At 43.3% G+C, this 23,816-nt stretch overlaps 2 protein-coding genes across 4 annotated transcripts in view; one reads left to right on the forward strand and one right to left on the reverse strand.

The window, feature by feature from the left end:
- Positions 1-9,291, forward strand: part of LOC126541228 (uncharacterized) — a 39,998-nt gene extending 30,707 nt beyond the window's left edge. For 2 of the 3 annotated variants that reach the window (XM_050187912.3, XM_050187914.3), the window contains 10 exons: positions 394-492; positions 620-700; positions 835-895; positions 2,763-2,845; positions 3,915-3,988; positions 5,948-6,056; positions 6,150-6,197; positions 6,721-6,810; positions 7,044-7,082; positions 8,040-9,291. In XM_050187912.3, the coding sequence (XP_050043869.1) occupies positions 394-492; positions 620-700; positions 835-895; positions 2,763-2,845; positions 3,915-3,988; positions 5,948-6,056; positions 6,150-6,197; positions 6,721-6,810; positions 7,044-7,082; positions 8,040-8,051 (696 nt within the window). In that variant the 3' untranslated portion in view covers positions 8,052-9,291. The remainder of the gene's footprint in view (positions 1-393; positions 493-619; positions 701-834; positions 896-2,762; positions 2,846-3,914; positions 3,989-5,947; positions 6,057-6,149; positions 6,198-6,720; positions 6,811-7,043; positions 7,083-8,039) is intronic. The other variant, XM_050187913.3, reaches the window with a different exon arrangement.
- Positions 9,292-13,480: 4,189 nt separating this feature from the next.
- Positions 13,481-23,816, reverse strand: part of Karybeta3 (karyopherin beta 3) — a 74,005-nt gene continuing 63,669 nt past the window's right edge. Inside the window, exons 18-20 of the mRNA XM_050187920.3 lie at positions 18,541-18,914; positions 15,782-15,923; positions 13,481-13,747 (exon numbers count right to left, since the gene is read on the reverse strand). Coding sequence (XP_050043877.1) covers positions 13,661-13,747; positions 15,782-15,923; positions 18,541-18,914 — 603 coding nt within the window. The 3' untranslated portion in view covers positions 13,481-13,660. The remainder of the gene's footprint in view (positions 13,748-15,781; positions 15,924-18,540; positions 18,915-23,816) is intronic.

Below are 23,816 nucleotides of genomic sequence, written 5' to 3' on the forward strand. Positions count from 1 at the left end.
TTCTGTACATCATTAAAAAATGCAGACCAGCTTTTACAGCTGTGCTACAACCACTGAAGAAATGGTCTTTATAGCTGCATGCCGTACGCTCACATGTAAACACTTGGGGCATAGCAGACGATGCGCACTGCAATCCACACTATCCAGCCAGTGCCCAGCAAGCGGCGACATTGCTCAATCTTGCGGCCAGTATTATAAAAAATTCAGATGCTTATCTATCATTTCTTTTTTTCTATGAGGCATAAGCAAATGATGTGTACGCTGTAACACTTGGCTTACTTAATTTTTAGTCGTGTTCTTAAATAATCTTGTTCTACTGCCTTGTTTCGTATCCATTATAAACCATTCCTGATGGAATGCCTGCTAATCACCTTTGTGTGTCTGTCATTTCAGAAGCAGCGCCTATCGTCAGCTGGACATAAACAAGAAGAACGTGTCAGGCAATTGGAAGAATCTCTCCGGGAAGTCCAAGATGGCCTTGGGAAGCAGCTGGTGAGTTCAGCTTGCAGAGCAAGCTCACTACTGTTTGTATCACACTCACTTATTGCGTAGATAGCACAAAACAGCTTCTGTACTCAAGAGCACACAATAAATGTCGGTGTATCTTTTGCCATCCCAGTACGAAGCTGAGGCACGTGCCAAGAGTTATGAAGAACAGTTGCAGACTCTCCAAGAGCGACTTGCCAGTGGCACAAAAATGGTTTGTTTACAACTTTCTTGACAACAGTCTAGGAAATGTTAGTCCGTAGTTGTAATGGTTGTGGATCCATTCCGCATGTCTTTAGACTTAAAGTGGCATGCTGTCTCAATGTGCCATTTCTTGATTTGTGACAGGTGGCCACACGTCAGCTGAGTGATGGGCATCAGCACCAAGCGCAAAAGTCTGAAGGATCAGGTTAGCCCAGTTCACTGTTCACTCAGCTGCACATATTTTTATTTATAACACATGCATTAAATATCAGTAATGTGGAAAGTTGGGCTAGTTGGTGATTAATAATCATATCTTGCTGACGAAGCAGCACACTGACAAGGACACGGACACACAAGTGTCATGTCAGGCAGCGAGTGTCATGTATTCTTGTGTGTCTTCGCCGTGTCCGTGTCAGTGCGCTGCTTCGCCAGCAAGGTATGAGCATTAAGTATTACACTTTACATTGTAAAAGTGACTGCATCCTGATTCTAGTAATTGCTTTTAAAAAACATCCGTCAGTTAGAAATTTAACCAAGCACATTTAAATTTGTCTTTCTCTTTGGCAAATTTCAAGCACATAGTAGATTATACAGCAGAATCCTGTTGACACTTTCCCGTTATGTACGATTTGTGATCGAGAACACAAGGAATGACCAAATATAGTTGCACTTCTTTCTTACCGGTTCATACATTCCCAGAAAACACGATCATTCAGCACCGTCGTTCAGTAAGTTGTGTAACACATTTTCCGGCCACTAGATATCATGTAAACAAGGAAAGGTGCAAGGCGCATGCAATTGATAACAGTAGCTACCCACCACATCAGCTTCCTGGCAATACTCACCTGCCCATCTCAGGTGAAAAAGCTGGTGCACACAAATTTCTTATTCTGGCACCAGCAAATCTTCTCCTGGGTCGTCGCTCACCGCATTCACAGCTGTCGCCTCCAACCCTATTGCGATAAGCATCTTCAGTTATCTATTTCACAGCACGTGGGGTGTAGCGCTGTGTAATGTTTCGCCCTGATGGCATCGTAAGCATCGCATTCCAGCTTCATACCCACAAGCACAATTTTATATCGGTTTCTCAACACCGTTTTAAATCACTATGCAATAGGAAAATGACAGTGTTTCCAGTTTCTCAGGCACCGCTAGCTTGACATGCATCGGCATCCTGTGCCGCAATGATTTAGCGCCAAGTGGACACGTCAAAACTTCCCGCAACAATGCCCCACTCGGAGCAGACAAAAATCATGCCGAAGCCGCAAAAACAACAGCGCTTGTCTCAGGCCGCAGGGGCCCTACAATCTCGGCACCTGTCGGCATCCCTTGCTGAAATGATCCATGTAACACTTTGCCTTACGTAAATATCAACAGCACTTGAGTCTATCAAATTTTTTAGTGACTTCAGATTGTATATCTTCCCAATCATGTTTCTTTCTCAAACTTTTTTCCAAAACATATGAACGAGGTTCTACTGTACTACCAATACTTGGCGAAAATGCTGTACATATAGTATTTTCGTATCATAATGCTAAGGACACAGAGTTCTAGCATCATTGTTTTGCCCTCCATCATTTCCATCATTGCAAGTTGCAATGATGGAATTGTTAGTTGCACAATGGGTCAAGATTGTATGGTTATGTTTCTCTGAACTGCATAGTAGTGCTGAGATACTAGGTAAGAACTTTTGGCAATTAAACTATATTTAAAAGAAATTCTGAAAAGGTTTATCCTAGTTTGACTTTCCCGAGAGCTGTCTGCTAAAGAAAAAGTGCCTAGTGTAAAAAAACTGCGCTCTGCTTTTCTAGGCAATAGTAGTTGTTCCATATGCAATTGCCCTAACAGAGAGCATATAGGTCTTATCATGTCTGTACAGTGGAGAACAAGGTGAGCATTTTGTACGCTCTTAGTGTTTTTCTTAGTAACAAGAGATTGAAATTCAAGCTGGTTTTTATAGATTCTCTGTCGAATCTTCATGTTGATGCACTCTACACAGCCTTTTAACAATGTGATTGCCACATATAAAAGTAAGAGAAATAGGATTTTACTCTGCTGAATATGTTGAACAGGCCACACAGACAAGGTTGATGCGGAGGCAGACACACCTGCAGCCACACACGGTAGTGGATGGGATGACGCATGGCCGGACGAGGTGAGCTGATGGTTTACCTATAGTATCATGTGCACTGTATGAACCTAAAGCGCTCCTGCCCCAATTACTACTATCAGTAAAAATGGAAAAAGTGAAAAAGAAAGAAATCTCAAGTGACAGAATTGTAAGTCCAGCATTGTCCTGTGCGTTTCTTTTGTTCATGTTCTCGTGTTTCTACCTGCTGGAACCATCACACTGTCATCATGCACCAACTGGCCCATAAAACCACCCTACTCAAATCTGATATGGCCTGCAGAAATAACCACCTCAAACAGCTTACAAATCTTTTTTGTATATGAAAGAACAACCCCGTTTCATGAACTGCCAGCACAACACAACGCTTAATTAAGAGTCTTATCTTGTATGCTTGGTTTACTCATCGCCATTTTCACTGCTGTTCTATATTGAATCATGATGCTGCTTCAAGGCAACATGAAATTTTCCTTCAGATGTGGCCTGCTGCGAAGCTGCACATGAAGAAAAAAAATTTTCCTTTCACCATCACCCCTCTTGAATTTGTTATTGTGTGAAGGTTGTACTTGTGGAACAATGGCAGTTCAAGCAGTTTAGCAATCTGGGCCACAAATTGTGCACATGTGTTACAGCACAACCAATGACTGCGCAAAAATGCAAATGTGGAGTACATTCTTTCCTTGTAAGAAGTTCAGCTTTATAGATGTGCACTAAATCTCTTAGAAATTATACAAAAGTTCCCTAGCTGTTTGGCTTATCAGGATATCCAGCTCAACTTAATTCTTGAGCAAATTGGAGCCTTTGAAGTTTAGTGTTCATCCTAGGCACAATAACTGACTTGACGACCGCTACCTGTGGTGCTACCATCACTACCACTGAGCTGTTCTATAAGTATTAGTTCTTCAAGTTAAGAGCTCGCCTGTTTGTAGTTACCAACCCATGCCTGCCTGCCTGCTTGCCTGCACTCGACAGTAATTTCTTATTTTTGTTTAAAATTTTTGTGAAGTGCAGTGCACATTTATGCATTAGCATGACTCATAAATCCTGCCATTGGCATTCATTGTGGTGATTGCAATTTCCTGATTGGTGCCTCTAGGAGGAGTGGGGTCCTCGTGAGTGTCCAGCTGACGAGCGAATAGAAGCTCTCCAATTGACGCTCGGCCGGTACCGGTAAGTAGCTCAATATTGTTTTGCAGTGCCCATTCTCATATGGAGTGTAAGCTGCTGCTATTGGGACATCTAAAGCGGGCAAAATTGATCTATTATGCAACATTCTGAATTATACCAATAATTGTTAATTGGACTTTTGCAAAGCCCCCCAAACAGGATAACAAGGTAACAGTTTCGCACACCAAGGCAGTACAGTAGAACCTCGTTGATACGGTCCCATTATGTACGTTTTCCCAGCGCCGTTCGCAGTCGAGAACACTAAAAAATGACCTAATAGAGTTACGCTCATTTTTTATCGCTTCCTATGTTCCTGGAAAACAAGACTTTTTTGGTACCAGTGCTCAGTACATCGCCAAACTGTTATCATATGATATGTATTTCCAGCAGCTAGATCCCATGTAAACAAGAAAATGTGTGAGGCGCACGCGATCAAGAACAGTATATAGCTGCCCGCCGCGGCAGCTTCATTGCAATACTTGCCCACACGTCTCGTGTGAAAATGCCGCTGCGTGCAGTTTCTTATTTCGGTACCAGCTAATCTCCGCCCGGGTCGTTGCACGCCGTATTCACAGCTATCGCCGCCAAAGCTGTTACGGTAAGCATCTTCACCTATCAGTTTTACAGCGCATGGTACGTAGTGCCATTGATAGCGTACTGCATGCTTCAGGTGACGCGATGTGGGCATCACATTCCGCTTTGGTGGCATCCGGCGTCACCCTGTTAAAACACCATGCAATAGGAAAACAATAAAATGCATCTGGGGCCGCCGAAGCACCACCAACTTGACGTGCGTCGGCGCCTCAAACCTCAACTATGCGCGCGATGCTTCGCATTACCTAAATATCAACAATAGTTGAATATGTAAAATTTTTTTGGTTACTTTGGATCGTACATTTTTCCGGTTAGTATGTTTTCTCTCGCAGTTTTTTACAAGGCATATGAACAAGGTTCTACTGTATCTGAATATCAGGATAGGGAAGCATGTGAGATAGCAAAGGCTTGCTACGTTCAGTAGTCAGGGGTACAGGTGTCGTGGGGTCATATCTCTCATATTGCACAGGTTGGAAATGGATTACATTGCTGCTAATCTTTAGAAACGAGAAGAAAGGGGGTTAACCAATGGGCCCGATTTTTATTATTCATATCATGAGAAACCAACAAACAAAGACACCAAGGAAAACATAGGGGAAGTTACCTGTACTTACTAAGTGAATCAAAGAAATGGTAAATTAATGGCAATGAAAGTGGATAAAAAACAACTTGCCACAGGTGGGGAACGATCCCACGTCTTCGCATTACGCAGAGGTGGGGATCATTCCCCACCTCCGGCAAGTTGTCTTTTTTTTATCCACTTTCATTGCCATAGAACACAGCCAGCATATTGTTTTTTTTTTTAACAATTTCGTGTAGGCTGTAAACTAATACACCATATTTGTCCTTCTTTAGACTATCCGAAAGATGCGGTTTGCAGAATTTTGATGTATCTATTTTTGGCCTAAAGATGTGGAGTTGCAAACTTCGTGCTTCAGTGTTTTAAAATGGTCTTTGGAAATAAATTCAAGTTCTGCTTTCTACAATCAGTACAACTTTGCTTCCTCTTTCAAATACAAGCTTTACTCAAATTAGTTAAGCAGTTGTCTAGTGAGGGCATATCTGCATTTTAGATGTAGTTGAATAAGGAAATCGAAGTTCATCTATAGCCAGAGTGTCCTTTTACATGAGCAATGTTTCTGCTCTTGCACTTTCCACTCCCTTTAACATAACCCCACGTGCTTGCAACCATACTGTGCACTGTTTGAATAAAAGCATAGTGATAGTCGCAGAAAGCCTCTTGAAAAATTATGGTAATACTGATGCCACATGGTCAGTTTGATCGTGATTGAACCTAGTCACTGCCCCATATGACTGGGGTATCATTACTTGCTGCCTATGACTAAGTGAGCATTTGCTTTCACACAGGGACGAAATCAACGACCTGCGCTGCATTTTGCGTGCCCAGCAGAACAACAATGCAACAAACCATACTGGCAAGAACCCTGTGCAGCTCCCCGAGCCCACAGAATATGAGGTATGTCTTGGAAAAGGCTAGCAGAATTATGTTTTCAAGGAGAACAGTTCACTTAGTTGCACTTCTTTGTTTTGCTTTGTTTTCTCTTTGTAGTACTTGCGGAACATCCTGTTTGAGTACATGATGGGAAAAGAGACAATGGTAAGTTATTTTGTTCTCACTAAGTGTACGCAAATAGTGAAATTTTATTTAGCACTGAATTCAGATTTAGCAGTTCCAATTATCTGAAAGTGAGTAAGATGTCCACCTAATTACTACATACCAAAATCTTTCATTAAAAATGTGAGCAAGAGCTCTTACACCAAAAAGTGACTGCACAAAAGCACCGGTTAAGGCACTCACTTTCTTTGGTGATAAACAGCCAGACAATGATAGGGTCAGGAATGGATTAGTAGCTCAAAAACTAAAATGTGACCTAGTTCGCAACAGTTTGCTTTCTGGTTGCCCTGTACAGCACACAGAGCTTGGGATTATTAGCAGCATGCGGGTACATTGCTAACACTTGGGTGCTCTGTGCAGTTGCAAGTTGAATTACTTTCAAACTCACTTGACTGAAGGGCTGTGATACCGAAAAGTACCTGATAGGGACGGAGTGGCCAAACTGACCAGATTCACTGGCACTCATGTGCTTTGCCTGGATATGAATTGCTTGTTCTTATTACAGACGCTGTCCAAAGTCATTGCAGCTGTGCTCAAGTTCAGTGACGAGCAGAAGAACCAAATATTGCAAAGACAGGAGGCCAAACAGCCACAGGTGAGGGTATGCTTCTATAGTGGTGACAGGTTTTTTATTCTCTGGAGCATGCAGGTGTACAGGCTTAAGCATGGAAACAAGTTGTGTGGTTCAGCACAGAGGCTTTGTCTTTTATGATGGAATGCTGCGCAATACAATAAACTTTTCAAACACTTGCTAGATTACAATGAAACATCCAAGATGGGCCTATATATCTGTTCTAAGATGACTTGTACCAAATTTCATTATTCTAGGTCAATTCTGAGACAAGCTGTGCATCTTCAGAGGCGCAAGTGAGTTTGCTGAGGAGAAGTATTATTTCATAATTATAAGATTATTTTACATATTGATGTGCCACATTGTGCAAAGAACGTCCACGGAGTTCTACTGTGTAGTAACTTCTCATTATTTGAGTGTTCCTCTGTCGAGAACACTGACAAAATAGAAAAAAAAAATATAATGGTCAGTCGCTCTATCTTTTTATGAGCTTCTGGTGTAAATGAACGCAGTACAAGAAAAGCCGGCATGCAATTCCACTCCTGGAAAGGTTACTCTGCTGCTCAAAACAAGGTCAAAGATGCCTGACTGTATCTCCTCTCTGGGTACTGTATTTGTGTCTTTGATATGTAGTATATATTGTTCATGCAAGGGTTATATAAGAGTGGTACACCTTAGATGAATGAGACCAACGGCATACTGTTTGTAGTTATCTTAGGTTACTGAGATGACAGCATTTCTTGAGGTACAGTTAGTTATCTCATTAGCTAGGTTTAGTTATTCAAAATTTTAAGTATTTGTTTTAGGGCACAAGCTGTATTTTAAAAGTTTCAAAACATCTTCAAGAACACTGAATAAAGTTGTTTCCATGAGGTTATCTTTTATTTTTTTTCCCCCCAAGGCTCTGAGAAAGCCTGCAATATATTTATGCTTTGACAATATATTATAACATTATACATTTCTCCTTCATGGTATGCCAAAACTGCACGCGTGATGTTGCAAGGAATCTTCATATTCATGAGCACTTTCATGACCCTAATGACTGCTGTTAGGAAGGAAAATGTTTAGTCAACACATTCTTCATATTTTGGCCACATTTAAGACATCAAATTCGTTTACTGCTCCCATGCAGAATTTAAGAGAAATGAGGGCTAATCATGGTAATAAGATCAACTACATTAAGTAACAGTCGGCTGGTCTTGCACTGTCTGTTGCCACCAGCTGAATCAAGACCTTGTATCCCGTCTTCGCAGGTCAAATCCTGAACATCAACAGTACCCCCGTGATTGCAGCATGCCTAATGCGGGCACAAGCTGTACAATGAACGTGACTGTTCCATTTTTCCCAAAACATCGTGGCCGCAGCTGCAGCGGAACTGGAAAAGTGCTGCACGTTACCAGGCTACGAGAAACACTTAGTGGTGTGGCCTTAACAAGCACACGCACGTCTCATCAAGCTATCCACTGCGTGCACCCTTCAAGCAAATGGCACCCCGTGACAGTCCATGTGCAGACGGATATCCATTTGCAATATCATCTTTTCTTGCCACTGTGACTAGCATCGCAAGACTTGAAACGTGTCTACAATACAGCTTCAAGGTGGCACGCGATGCCAGTTACAGCGTGTGATATATAACAGAGAAGGAGGTCCAAAAATAATGGATTTTGAATAAAGTTAGGGAAGGCTATGCATGTCCCGGTGACATTGTGGGAAATGATGGCTCAATGTGAAACACGCTCCGGGACTTCCCAAACACGATCATAAGAATTATGATACCACAACTAGCGTTTGTTGCCATATGGAACAATGTGACGTGTGTCAGATTTAATTTAGAATAGGACACATGGGTTTTGTATGCATGCTTCAGTTTTATGCAATTTTGTTCCCATAGCTACACGATCCATTAGGGAATACTGACATGAAATTTTACTTACTTCCATTTTCTTTTTTTTGCTTTAAATGAAAATTCTCAACTTGAAACCCTAAATACTACTGGTGAACCTCAGAGCACCCTAAATAATTTACTGCAATAGCTTTTCTGCGAACCAGTTTTGGTTTTGTGCTCCAAGACGTGTATGTCTCGCTACTAGAGACCGGAACTATAGGTAAAATGCAAATTTTTTTTCTGACATTCTTATCCGGCCCATATAAAATGTAAGCACTAACTGTGGATCTTTCTTACAAACATTTTATTGGCACCTTTATTGTGTCTATAAATGCCTATTTCTATGTTTGTGCCTATATTGGATTTTTCATAGCCTAAAGATGCCTATTACTATGTTGTGTCCTAGCCTCAGCTTGTTTAAAATTTTATAACCATTTGAGGAACTTGGCTGAAGACAATCAAATATCGCCAACACTTTTGCCAGTGTAAAGGTTATTATTAACAGCTTTGCGGAAAATGAAAGAATCATTATGAGAAAGGCTGAGACTAATCTATGCGACAATACATTTATGATACGACTAATAAAAATCAGGCTCTTGGTTTCCTTTCTTCTCGTACAATACACTTGTAGGTGACTTAGTGTACTTGTGTGCTCTCCAAGTTTTTAGCCGGCATCATTGAGGAACTTAAATGCTCAAGTGCACTGACCTGGAACGTGGGGCCCATTTTGGACATTCAGGAAAGGTTCACCACCATTCCCTTTGAACCTGTTGCTGATAAGAGTTAGTTCAAGACTTCAATCTGTCTCCGACAAAACTACCATGCTTTTGGTACTGTAAGAACTGTCAAGCTTCTGACCGGTGAACATTCTGAAATTGTAAAGTGCACTTAATCGTCTAACTTTCCAAAGTACAAGTATATGCCGCTAACTTCGACGGATGTTGCGCTTTCCTTTTCAGCATACAAAAAAAAGGCCTCGTTCGTCACTTTTTTTAACAACTTTTCCCGTGGCATCTAGCCGCATTAAGTTTCAGATAAATCCTATAACCTACGCTACTTGCCTCATTTCACTTTAACTGGAAAATAAAATAGATTTCACAAAACAGGGAGGGGTTTGGTGGGCTGTGTTACTTAGAAAATCATAATTTATCTTCAAATGCACACCAGTTCTAAATAATTGAGCCTATACAGGCCTATAGGACAGTATTTGGCACCTATGTATGTCTTAAATGATGGCTTTAGTGCCTAAGCATTCAGTCTCTACTCCTGACACATACACCTCGCTCCGGCTCACTTGGCTGTTTGCTATAGGTTTGTTCGATTCAGAACAAGGTGCACAGCACCACAAACAAAAAGGTGCAGAGGGTGCCAGTTATGGTGTGCCGGGCTGCACCCACTCACTGGAAGGTTTAAGGGTGCACTGCACTGCGGCGGCACCTTGCCTTGCACCCCGTTCAATTGAGCACAGGAGTGCAGGGTGCACCGCTGCACCTCGGAGAATCGAAGGCCTAAGTGCAGTGCACCGTGAATAGGTGCAGATGGTGTATAGAAACTTGGCTGAATCGAATGGACCTTATGCCTCTGCATTGGGTCGTGCAAAGAGCAGCAGCACTGGAGATGGTCAAGCAAGCCGGAGCGAGTGCCAAAATGTCACAATAGGTTAGTTCGATTCAGAAAAAGGTGCACGGCACCTCAAACGAAAAAGTGCAGGGGGTGCCGGGCTGCCGGGCTGCACCCACTCGCTGTAAGGTTCAAGGGTGCAGTGCACCGCGGCGGCACCTTGCCTTGCACCCCGTTCAATCGAGCACGGGGGTGCAGGGTGCACTGCTGCACCTCGGGGAATCGAGGGTCTAGGAATTCAAAATTGTGCAATCTCCAGTACCGAACGTGCGGGAAGACAGTGCACATGATGCCACGCCATCTTGGTACGCCGAAGTCCTTGCACATGCGGCAGATTACATCTAAAACAGGGCGCCCGGGCTGTGTATGCACTCAGTCACACTGACGGCCAGGTGCATTTACGGCAGCGCTAGAAAAGGAGACGCACGTTAACCTGCATTAACCTGCGCATCACTCCATTCTCCCCTGCTCTCGGTCAATCGCATTGCCACGAGCCTAGAGGGTGTTGACTCGCTCTCCTTCTCCCGTTTCCACTTGCTTGCGCGGGAAGCGTGCACTCATCAAGCCACCATCCTTGTCGGCTCACCTTCGTACCTAAAGCATACAGCACGGGGGGCGCGGTAGAATCTTACGCCACGCTTGGATTTTATTATATGGTACAAGGCGCTACTCCGCTTTGGCAACGGTCACGGTCGCGCGGCACGCTATTGGAGTGGTGCATATGCAAGCAGCCATATATTTGACCATCTGCGTCCGTGGAATTGTATCGGTATTTCTTCGCAGCGGCAGTAAATTTTCATTATATTGAAATCATAAAAATACGCTTCGTTATACTGAAGTTCAAAATACGTGGTGTTCTATGGACAATATAAAAAGTGAAATACTTGATTATATTGAAGTTCATTATATCAAGCTTTAACTGTACTTCCAAGTGACACGTATTGCACAGCTCCTTTTTAAACGTTACAATTGTGTGCCAAGACAACTTTCAGCGAAGTTGGCTTTCCACTTGTTTGATATTGGAAGCAAGTACTCCCGTCTGCAAAAGATTGAATGTGCAAAAACTATGTTCTCCACTCGAGTAGACAGCCTATGGAATGCGCCATTTGATTAAAATGTGGCTGCTTAGGCTATGAGGTATTCAAGTAATAGCAACTGCTTAGATTTATGCATGGCCAGGCATAGCAGAGGAGAGTGAAAGAATGAAACAGCTTTCAACCTGCATGGGCACATTATTAGTCTATAATCAAAACACACTTGCATACTTGTGGAAGTAGGGCCTCTATACTAGAATACATAGAGTGTTCCTTTGTTGAACTTTCTGGCCTAGCTAATCGCTATTTTTTTTCTTCATCTGTGCCATGTGTTGCTGCCTCTAGAATGACCTGCATATGGTTTCGCATACTTACCTTGTTCCAGGCTTTCCACTTATGAGAAACCACCGAGTGAGAAACATTGAAGGGCATACATGCACAAATAAGGGCACACAACAAATGTACATTCACACGAATGGAAGTGCATACAAAACCTGCCCTACCACTCTTGTGCAATGGACTGGCTCGAGAGCAAGCGACACACTCGCACACACCTCTGGAGTCTAGCCAGGCTGCGATTTTTTCCAATTTTGGATGAATGAATGGAGGGAGTGCATGAGGAATCAGAGTGAAAAAGTGGCTGTCCTCTGTTTGACATGCCATTTCATCTGCTGTGTGGTTTGGGTGGCCTCAACAAGCCTACAGTAACAGGTAAAGCCCACCTTCTGTAAAGATTAAAGGCCTTTTGGCTCTCAGGAGGGAAATAAAAAAGAACACATTGTAGAGCTCTGCAAGAGGTCCATGAATACACAAATATTACAAAAATGGAACTGCTCAAGTTCTCCATGGATGGCAACACTCGGGGGGCCAGTCGAAAAAAGAACTCCCAAGCATGTGCATCAGCTTCTCTCTTTAGCAAAAAATTTTAGAATGTTTGGCCTTGCATTACGTTTATAAAATATATATGCAGCGTTCAACTTACCCAGCTTGTTTTGAGTTATTCGTACTCTACATTCACATTCTAGTAATGTGCTGGAAGAGGCTGTGGGGGGTGTCAAATCTCGGCTGCAGCAGCTGCATTTTTGATGGGGGGTGAAATTCAAAAACGCCCATGTACTATGTGCATTGGGTACACGTGAAAGAACCGCAGCTGATCAAAATTAATCTGGAGTCCCCCATTACAGTGTGCCTCATAATCAGATTGTGGTTTCGACATGCAAAACTCAAAAGAGTCAATGATTTCATTAATTTCGTGCTGGAACACTAAGCTGCCCTCCCAGAATAGCATGCATATTCAAAAGGGGAGATAGAAGTTGGTCTACAGCAATCCCCTGCATTGTGAATCGTGTAACATTCTCGAGGGACCATTAGTCCTAGATGTCTACCTTATGTGCATTTCCTTTATACAGCTACTTTCCTTTTAAGAACGCTGTCATGCTGAAATGTGCATGCAATTCATGACCTGAAAGTACCAGGAGCGTAGTGTCAAAGTAAGATTTACTGACCAAGACTGGTTAGCTTGGGTGACCTTGCAAGAATCCGTGTACTGCCTACATCTACAGACCGGCCAGCTTAACAGCGAAATAACAATACAGCCGAAGCAAAAAAAGAAAAAGGTATTATGACTCATAATATTGTATCTGCATTAAAAAAAATTTCAAGAGTGGTTTAGAGGGATGTTGTGACCAAGCATGCTCCCCTAGTCCCAGCAAGGATGATCTGTGCCACAAACGGAAATGTTAATAAAGTTTATTTACGAACTATCCACATAAAAGCAAACAAAAATTCGACTGCCTTTATACGCTGATTCAATGAGCAGGTGGTGCTGATGGAGGCTACAGGTCCGATAGTCCGCCAGGTTCGGAAAATGAGGCTGAGAAACTAGTCAAGGATTGTGTTTTGTGTACACTTGAAATCAATTTAGCCCTTAAGTAGATGCAAATGAAAAACCGTAAAACTACTGTCATCAATACAACAATCGTAAAACAGTTCTAAAAATCTAGCATATTATGATAGTTGTAAAAGTTGGATTAGCATGCTAACTGAAAAGCATGCCAGAGCAAGTAGTACATAGCTTTAAAGGGCAAGGAAACAGCCAGCAGTAATCCATACACAAAGGCATCCAGTGTAGCAGCAACAGACACACGAGACCAGCTTACTTTTGCTTCCACAGATTTTATTTTCATCCACCCGGAAGCAGGGTGGGCCTCCTTGACAACAGGCCTGCACTTATCACACAGGAAGAACCCTAATATTAGGCAAATGTACAAAATTATCCTATTCACAGTGTGCTGCCTAGATGAGGCGGACAGTCCAATAAATACGGGGCAATGCATCAACATCCGCCAAGGACCTTCTGTAGCGCTTCTTGCTGTGGCAAGCTTAGGGGAGCAATGCACATGGCAAACATCTCCGCATTGCTCTGAAAGGAAGAGAAAACGCGCATTGTAATGATGACATTGCAGGAGCCCTGCTGTTCACCCCGAAACCAGCCTTTCCTCCCGCGCAAAAGCCCCACAACATCACTATGCACTGCAACTTTTTTATGGCCAACCCTGGTACTAGACTAGACATCCCCTACTACGCTACGCCTGCGGGTGAAACAATTAGTTGCATTAAACAACTGGAACAGGGCAAGAAAGGTGAGTGCACACATGATCGTGCCATGCCCCACCTAATTCAGTGCATCTATTGGCGAGTTCCACTGGTCCATCTGGGACAGGCTGTTTTTTTTTTTTTTTTTTTTTTTTTTTTTGCAGCAAATATATACTTTTCACTAGCCAACACGGAGTTGACTTGCATTTTTCACTGTTCATCTCAGATGAACTTGGTCCACGTTGAGGCACACATTCATCTGGAAGTTTTAGAGCATGTTAATTAAATTGCCATCAGCTGCATGTGATGGCTTCCACTGTAATTTAGTGCAGATTGCTTTTCTGGCAGACTGGATTGACAAACCCTGAGCGCAATCTCAGCGCTCACTTGTGGATTCAGGAAGCATTTTCAGAATGACCAGTAGGATTCTCCTTAGATGGTTCCTCGAAAAATGGTTTGCGGACCTCCAGCGCGTTTGACAAGATTTAAGGAGGTCTACAAAGACCTGCTTAGTGATGCACCAAATTATGAACAATTTCTAGCGAAATAACAAAGGACATGCCAGGAGTGTGACATCTGTAATATCTATCTCGTTAAGCCATATTCTTTACCGCTTTATACAACCCAAGCTATGAAAAAACACCAAAAGAATCAGTGTCATGGAATAAAGCACATGGCACCTTTGCCACAACTGCACTAGTCGCTGTTCACCAAAAATGACCTCTTGACAGAAACAGTAGCAGGCATGACTTGTCTTCTGCTTAGATATGACAAAGGTTCAGTTTTTGTTTTTAATTTTGGAGAGTACGGAGTACTCTTATCAGTTTTTATCTGACGGTGGAATTTTCTTTGGGACCTTTATAGTAGGGTACAACTTTAAAAAAAAAGACAGCAGTTGGCGACTAAGGCACACACACTAGATGGGGCTGTGTTATTCCAATAGCCAATCACAGAAACAAACGAAGTCGTCGTCGTCATGCGACGTTTTCAAAATGGCGTCGTACTTGATACCTCCCGAGCACTGCTATTCTTGAAGTCTTTTCATCGGCAGAAGCAATGAGGTGTGCAACAGACATGCACAAAATGTATGGAGTCTGAGCATTTCACTCTTCAAAAGTCCGCAGTACCGTGCATTTCACTGCTGACACCGTTTTACTCGTGAAACTTCACTGCCAAGCGAAGTGAAACTTGACAGTAAATAATTGCAGCGATGCAAACCTTTTATTTCAGTTCAACAAAGAATAAGGCTTTCACCATTCCACTATAACAGACGAGTGAAAACATATAAAATTATGCACTTATAATTTTATTTTTGTGGTTACCGCCTTATTTAAGTAACATGGAAAGTTTGAAGTACAAACTATTTGCAGCCTCGCAGAGGAACAGTGGCTGGCAGTTATGAGGGTGTGGGCAGGGCTTCACTGCACACTTAAGTTGTATCCCACTATAGCAGCCACTGCTTGCCACATACTAGGCAGAAGGTTACATGTACAACAGCCAACAGGCCCAACCAAAAGTTCCTTATTACACATTTTTTTAAAATTTCCTCCTGCAGACAAAGGCAGATCTTTCCAGGGACAATGCCTTGCAAGTGAAACTTTGGGTTCAGTCTTATGGCAGTTCCTATTAGCACCAAAATCTTACCAAATCTAAATAACTTAGAGAGGGGAGGGGAGGCGGCACAAGAACGCCACCTCTTCATATAGCCTGTAACTGAAAGGTGCACATCAGCCTCGTGTATATATGCACATGGGCCTTTGAATTCCAGGCTACACGAGGCTGAACAGAAATTCAGTAATTTATGGCTTCCCCGATCTTTGAAAAATCCCACAGACAATCTCACTCAAGTTCGAGCACAAACCTTTAGAGAATGCAGCAAAGCAACCATGCGAGCTCCGACAGGTGAACTGGGTTCCACTGCCTCCTTGGCAAATGCCTCTGCCATCACCATCACCACTCGTGGAAGGTTTGTGTTGTCTTTTCCCAACAAGGCTGGATGATTCCTATGAAGAAAGAGAGAGAGAGAGAGACATTCACTTTCTATGAATAGTTGGTATCATTCTTGACAAGTCAATGTGTCCTACTATACTGGATTTCCACTCCATATAAAACGTAAAATTATGGACAAAAATTAGCTTGGGGACGTGGGCGGAGTGAGAACATGTTGTGGGGATTGTGTTCATCCACTATGTTGCAGTTCCATAGCGTCTCACAATTTGGGTGCATAGGGCCACGTTTAGAACTTTACTCACGCAGGCCCTACAATTTCCCTCTTTGTTCTCAAAGATGCTGCCACAGTAGCGAGACCATAAAACTCTCATTGCTCTCTGCCCCAAACTAACCAGAAGCTCACCTCACTGGTTTGTTCAGGTGAAGAATTGTGTCTCCTCTCTCCTAGGAGCTCAAGACAACCGCAGAAAAAAGGAGTGCAGGAAGTGATCCATGTAGCTGGTGGCAGGCTGTGGGCTCCTTCAGGTACCTCAGTCTAGCCAAGCATTGCCCTTAAATACCTGGCAATACCAGCCACTTCTGTCCCAAGAGAAAGAGCGTTTTCTGTGGCAGGGGAAGTTGTGTCTGCTAAAAGGGGGCCCCTGCTTCCTGACCACGTAGAACTAATCTTTCTGCATGACAGCTTTCAATGTTTGTTGCCACTTTTTTAAAACTGAAAAATTTTGTGTGCAATACAAATGTGATTTGAAAAGCTAGTCTCAGTAAGTCTGTCATAACAGTAACTGTTTTGTAGATACTATTGATATTTTTGTGCAATCACACATTTCATTCTAATAATATTGTTTTCAACATAAATATATGGTGAAATAAAAGTTTATTAGTGAAAGAAGCTTCTGTCTGATTATACGATATTCGAAGCTAGATATTGGTATTCTATTCATATTAAAAACATTTGATATTCACACGCCCATACTAAAAAACTTTCATGCTACAGTAACAATGCAAGAAATGCCATTCTCGTGTGATGAAACAAGAACCAACGATCAACAAAAGCAAATTACTTTTCCAAGCATCACTTCAGCAGGATTTCATTAGAGCATTCTGCCAGCATTTATAAAACCATAATTATTTCATAGAACGATTTCACTCATAATTTTAACAAAACTTCCTAGGAGATGGTTAAAAAGATCTACACATTGCTGGAGAAGCTGCCATGAGGTCGTCCAGTTCAAGGAAAACAACCAGAATAATGGATGCACACCAGCTTGTTAAAAAAAAAATTAAATTATGGGGTTTTACATGCCAAAACCACTTTCCGATTTGAGGCACGCCGTAGCGGAGGACACCGGAAATTTTGACCACCTGGGGTTCCTTAACGTGCACCTAAATCTAAGTACACGGGTGTTTTCGCATTTTGCCTCCATCGAAATGCGGCCGCCGTGGCCGAGATTCAATCCCATGACCTCGTGCTCAGCAGCCCAACACCTAGCCACTGAGCAACCATGGCGGGTGCACACCAGCTTGTAACAACGGTCCAATTGACTTCTGCTCCTGCACTTGTAGCATAGCTGTTGAATGATGTTTGACATGAAAACATCACACGCACACAGGATGGGCACTTACTGATAGCCAAAAAATGCATTTGCCTGTGCAAAGGGTAGAATTCTCACCCATGGCAATAGCACACAAAGTAGTTTATCAGCATACCTAAACTACATGCCTATTGTCTCCTTATTTATTCATAGTGACATCTTTGCAGCAGCACTTCAGCGTAAGAACGCAATTTTTTGCTAGTTAGCGGTGTATGCTGGCGGCAAGTTGCATTCACAAGTGAGCCCTATGTAGCCCACACAGCTCTTCGTCAACAGATTCACTGCCTTGTTGACGAATTCCAACAGCAGATTCTGAATCCTTCTGAAGCACTATTTTCTGCTTGCATTTTGTGCTCACCTAAGTGCTGCTATCTATCCCTGGAAACTGCTTTAGAGCCCTCAGCTCATGCTTTTGACAGTGGCAAATGCGCAACGTTATCTTTTTCGCCCTGTTGTCATCATCCTGCCACGGCAGTGTTGTTTACGTCGGATTTTAAAAAATGCAGATGCTAGATGAGATGCCTGATCTTGTGGCAGCTGGGCAAACCAGCACGGACGTAACATTAAACCCACTGTCATGTCCTGGGAACATTTTGACAGCACATGAACATTTCGGTGGAGCTTCTAGAAGAGATGCAGTGAATTTTCATCCTCAACCATCAGAATGTCACCAGCCATCAACTCTAAAGTGCGTGAAGGACAGCTGTGACGAGCAGTGTGGAGGAGCACAAGATATCTACATCTTTGGCCACCACAAGAGCTCCAAATGACAACAGTCTTCCGATGACAATTTCGAAATGCTGACTGCACTTTGCAACGGCAGATTGAGAGCACAATGTCAAGCCAAGAGTGTAGCTCGGAGAAGCCGAGATTGTTCCACCAAAATCTAAAGTAGGCCAGAATGCTGATTCTCACCCTGAGACTCATCATTCTGATCACGCATACTACACTGATCTATACACGAGTTGCCTTCTACAGTACTAGTCGGCTGCTACAAATCTACCATAGGAATTTTGAATCGGCCTACAGCAAGAGCACCTGTGGACAAAATAAAGTAGGCGAGGTAGGGGGTACGTACACTTCCAATAGTGAACAGAGCAGTCCATAGACATGTGGGTTTTCCTCATCGTCCTCCCAGACAGGCAGCCAGGAAAACCACCGAGGGATAAGTTCATCAGCATTGACTGCTTGGGAACGCCACAACAACACCTTGCTGACAGCAGAGATTGCATTTTCGGTGGCAAACACACGCTCAGGAGCCCTTGAATCTGGAGCTTCAATCATGGCGACCAGTGTTGGTACGGCCTGAACGCATGCTTGGGTGAAGCCTTCGCCTGCAAACTGTGCCAGCACCCCGATGCCATAGCTGGCTGCCTGCCGCACCTCAGGACTGGCGCTTGTCAGCAATGCCAGCAGTCGCTCCAAGAAGCAGCTACGATAGCGCTCACATGCCTGTAATGACAATAGCCAAAAATGAGTTGTAGAGCATGGCACTGACTAAGCAGTTTCCAAAACTACTCAATGCTAAGTACAGAAGTAAAAAGGTCTCACTTTAAGCATGTAGCTCTAATATCAATACACATAGTTGCTTCTGCATAACCTGCTTGAGGGGCAGTGTCAGGGCATTGTGCTCAGCACTGCCATAAAGTCACACCTGAAAGAGAAATTTACAACGAATCTCATGGTGCCATCAAAAATTATTTGCCATAGTGAAATAGTGTTAGAAAAAAAAAGTAAATTCATATTAAAAATTAAATTTAACAAAAGAAAAGAAACTTGCACAGTAGTTGCAGCATACCTTATGAAATGTCACATTTTCACCCGAAATGAGGAGCATTGATTGTGGTAACAAATTAGTAGACAGCCATACAAAGTAAGGACAGTAGTTTTATCAGCAATATCAGCTTGTAAACACTCACTCACTAACTAAATTAACAAGTATGGTGTCAGCCCACACAGGAAAACATGCCCACGTCCCACTCCATAATGCCATCAGAATGCCGGCGTGAGGAAGCGCGGCGAAGCATCGATTACGATAGCAAATTAGTAGACAACCATATGAAGTAAGGATAGTAGTTTTATCGGCCATATAAACTTGTAAACACTCGTTTATAAGTTAACGAGAATGGTGTCAGCGCGCAAACATGCATACACCACACTCAATGATTACAGACACTTGCTGTCAAAACGCTGGTGCGAGGAAGCGCCCCAGCAACAACGGCGAGCCAAGCAACCTTCGTGCTGTCTATTGCTTCAACACAAACTGGGCAGTGAAAACACAGCACATGCAAAGCTACAAGCCGTTGGCTCGCTTAGACTCTGCCCTAAAGCAGATCGCTTTCAAGATAAAGTCCGCGCGATCGTGCATTGCTGCTGAACTACAATGCCTACCCGCCCCTTCCCCAACCTCCCCTGGTTCCCTGCACGCGTGAGATTGAGCCACAATAGTTGGCTTACCCTCCCATGCTTTCACTCGCACATACAGCATATGGCATTCAATGACGGTGTTATCGCCCTTGGACTTTATACAGAATATCATGCCAACGCTGACGGCAAAATTGCGCCTGGAGTGTCCATATACAGTTGTTGACTGATAAATTGGACACTGTTTTCCGCCACTGTTACATTTGAAGACGTAGCAGACGTCGATAGCGTGGTGTTGTGTGGTGAACTGAACAATGACGATATAATTGAGCAAGTAGAACCCCACTGTCAAACAGTGACTAACTCAAATACAGGCTTACTTGGTTGCACGTTAGCAGAAGTACGTGCAGCTACGAATCGACCACTTACTCCTCGCACAGGGGTCTTACTAAAGGGACCCTGAAACGATTTTGACGATTTTCTACGAACATACTGAGTCGTTAGAGTAGGTCCTTCTGATCATTAATTGACACATCTAAGTGCTCCGCGTAAAGCGTGTAATTTATTATAAGGTTTTAAAAATGCACATCGCTGCCGATCGGAGCACGCTGCTCGGCGGAATTTTAAGCCGTCCCTACCCATATGACGAAAATCACCCATATGACGTCAGTGGGGCGAGCTATCCGATTGGCTGACCAGGGCGCGTGATCAATAATTTTTCCAACTTTATGGTAAACAAATGATCTTCGTAATAGTTGGAATGTTAGTTCATTTGTTTTTATAAACAGAAAGTAACATAAAGAGAATGCACAAGAACGATTTTTCAATACAATTAAGCACTTCCAGCACACAGCAAGCATCGTCTGCTTGTGTTACAACGTACTCCATTTTGACGAGAGCTCCGCGGTCAGAGTCGGTCTCAGTCTTTTCGCGAGCACTATGATTCGACTTTGTTGCTTTGTGGACTGCAAACGTAGCGACTGGCAATATGTCAAGCTGCGACATCGTGTCCCTCTGCAAGGCAGCATACGAGCGAGCTGGCTGCTGCGCATCGGACTGCCGCTATCCGATCAGCGCCAGGGTTTGCGCGTTTGTGGCCGTCACTTTACACCGGAAGATTACTAACGCAATAGCGTTTCGCGAGTCCGGTATTAGGGCAAATGCAAGCGCAAGGGGACAGGGTCTGGCCGCTTGACTGTGCCGTAACGGGATGAGCCATGGGATGAGCAGAATCGCAAATGCGAATGGTCTGCACGGTGCAGCCACCTGGTGGCACAGAGGTCAACCATACACAGTAGCAGCAACGAAGTGTATTCTTCTTTGGCTGCTGGTGTGTATTTTTCGCAGGAGTGTAATCATCAACACTTTGTTTTTATAAATGTTTAAAATTTTTTACACTTGGTTAGAGCAATATTAGCACTTTGTTTGGCTGGTTAAGCGCTGCGCCAACAAGTGGCTGGACCGTGCAGACCGATCAGGCCGCACGTACGTCTACGCTAAAGTTCCTTCATCAGCTTGAGTTTATGCCTCCAGTCATTTGCCGAAATGACCAGCTTGCCTGTGGTTACCGGAATACCAGACACGTTCGGCGCTACGACAGAATGCTCGAAATGCACGCTGCTTCGATAGCTCTCGCTTGGGGTCGATGGCCAAGCGGCTAGCGGAGAGGTTTCACGCAGGCGGGGGCGGGCTCCAAAACAACCGGAAGTGGACGATGTGACGTCGCATCGTGACGCGAAACCAGTGAAGGCGGAGCTTAGCCCCGATCGCTCGGCGAACGAGTTGAGGAGGAAAAGCATGACTAGGGAGGAGGGTAACTTCTAATCGCTTGTAGCTCCATTAATACGTAACGCTTCACTTAAATTGTGGTGTGAATGTTCTACTTAAGCTGTACCCTACGCGTCTACAACATTTGTCCGAACCGTTTCAGGGGCCCTTTAAGACATAAATAAAAAGATCTTCCTTGGATACATTCTTTTTTTTTTTCAGAGATTCAATAATTCGGATTTATCTGCGTTCCCTGTGAAGTTCAAATTATAGGTCTTTGACTGTAATTGCTATCGCAACAATAGTCTACATTTGCAACTACGACATATTCACAGATGCATTTATGCCAGTGAAAGAAGAAAAGTAAACTTCGAACTATAGAGAGTGGGTGTTTGCGTGAAGAAATCATGTCTGCTATCGAAATCATGCATGTCGAACCTCGATAAGTTGTACTTGCAGCGAAAAACTTCCATTAAATCGTGAATTTCGTTAATTCAAGGTTTTAAAAGCAACTTCACAAATTCCCAGAGCATTCTGGGTGGATAACATCTAATTAAACATTTATAAACAAATCGCAAAAAGGTCAGGCCATAATACGCAGTTATGAGCCCCAGCTTGTGCGGTGCAGATCGCATCGAGAGCAATGCATCAACGTGGCTCACGGCGTCCGAGGTTTGCATGTGTTGCATCGTGCAGCGCCGTAAATCTTGGAGGCCATAGCTGACCGTGCTTAGCGCCCGCAACAGGCACCCACAAATTAAAAACAAAAGTGCAAAAAAATACAGACATTGGTCCTGAGCAAAGAAAAAAAAAGAGAGAGAGAGGTCAGTTTCACCAGAAAAGTGTAGCATTGATGGCGATAGCAAAGAGACTGCATGAAGAAAGGTTCGCAGTTTTTTCTGTGTCACACGTGCTAAGGCAAACATTAACAGATCTCACTCAATGACCACGAACTCCCAGTTACAATGTGAGCAAGCGCTTCGTATCATGTCTCGGAAACTTGAGAATACGCGACCGCCAACACTAGATGTGCGAGAACAACAAAATGCATGTGAAGGCACCATCCATTTCGGCCTGCCGCAGAGCAATTACCTCCAAGATTGATACGGCACATGGCCCGCGCACGCACGCACCCGCAGACAAGAAGGCAGATAGGCGCACATTCCTGCCGCCCTCCACCTCAGCACGTGCTTGACCACGTTACCGCACGTTCACTCCATCCCCATCACTCTTACGCAGAAGGAATCATCAGCTCGTGTTTCTCCGAGTTGCTCACCAATGCGACAAATGGCACAGTGGTGTTTCCTGTCTACCGCGTCCCGGCACACATGCTTTGATAGCGGTTTTGCCCCTCAAACTTTTCATGCAGACGGATGCTTGAAATAACTTTCCCCTCGGCAGAGATAGTGTTTTGATAGATTTACTAGCCATATAGGCTCCAAGTGCATGATTAAATGGCCAAATACTTCGTTAAACCGAAACTGTGTCATGAAGTTACGTCGTTAAATTGCGAAAAATGAATACAATGTTTTCAATGCAACGAAGATTGTTACATCGTTTGTTTATCGCAAATTTCGTTATATCGAGGTTTAACTGTATCTGTTACCAGATACCAGATCTGGTAACAGACTGTATCTGTTACCAGATCTGTGTGTGCCCGGTCATACTTTCTGTGCATTACACTGACATAAACTGTGTTGTCCCTGCTTAGTGAGATTATATGCCACAGCTCGAAGCATGTTCCATCTCCACAAGAATAAATGCAGTGCTGCAATGTGGCAGTAATCACAACACAGTGATTCTGCATGTACCAACTGCAACATGAACCGTGTGGTGGTGTTTTTCAGCTGTCTTTTTTTTTTTTTTTTTGTGACCCGCTTCATTTTCAACTCTTTTCAGCTTTCTTTACTAGCACGGATGTAGCCACGCTAATCACTACGATAGCCCACTTCGTTCAATGCACAAGACAAATATAAAATGAAGTCAAAACATCACAAACTAAAGGCCTAAGTTTCTATAGTGCGCCCTGAACCGCTGTGCATGCTATATGTAAGCTCACTGATAATACCAACAGCTGTCGGTAAAGTGCACAGCTAGCACTTGTAAGCTCCGAACCATCTACAAAAATCATTTTGACAATTTTATATACAGTTAAACCTCGATATAACAAACTTCAATAGAACGAAATTCTCGATATAACGAATTAATTAACTTTTCATAACC

The sequence above is a fragment of the Dermacentor andersoni genome, chromosome 2 (assembly GCF_023375885.2).
Source record: "Dermacentor andersoni chromosome 2, qqDerAnde1_hic_scaffold, whole genome shotgun sequence".
Classification (NCBI taxonomy): domain Eukaryota; kingdom Metazoa; phylum Arthropoda; class Arachnida; order Ixodida; family Ixodidae; genus Dermacentor; species Dermacentor andersoni.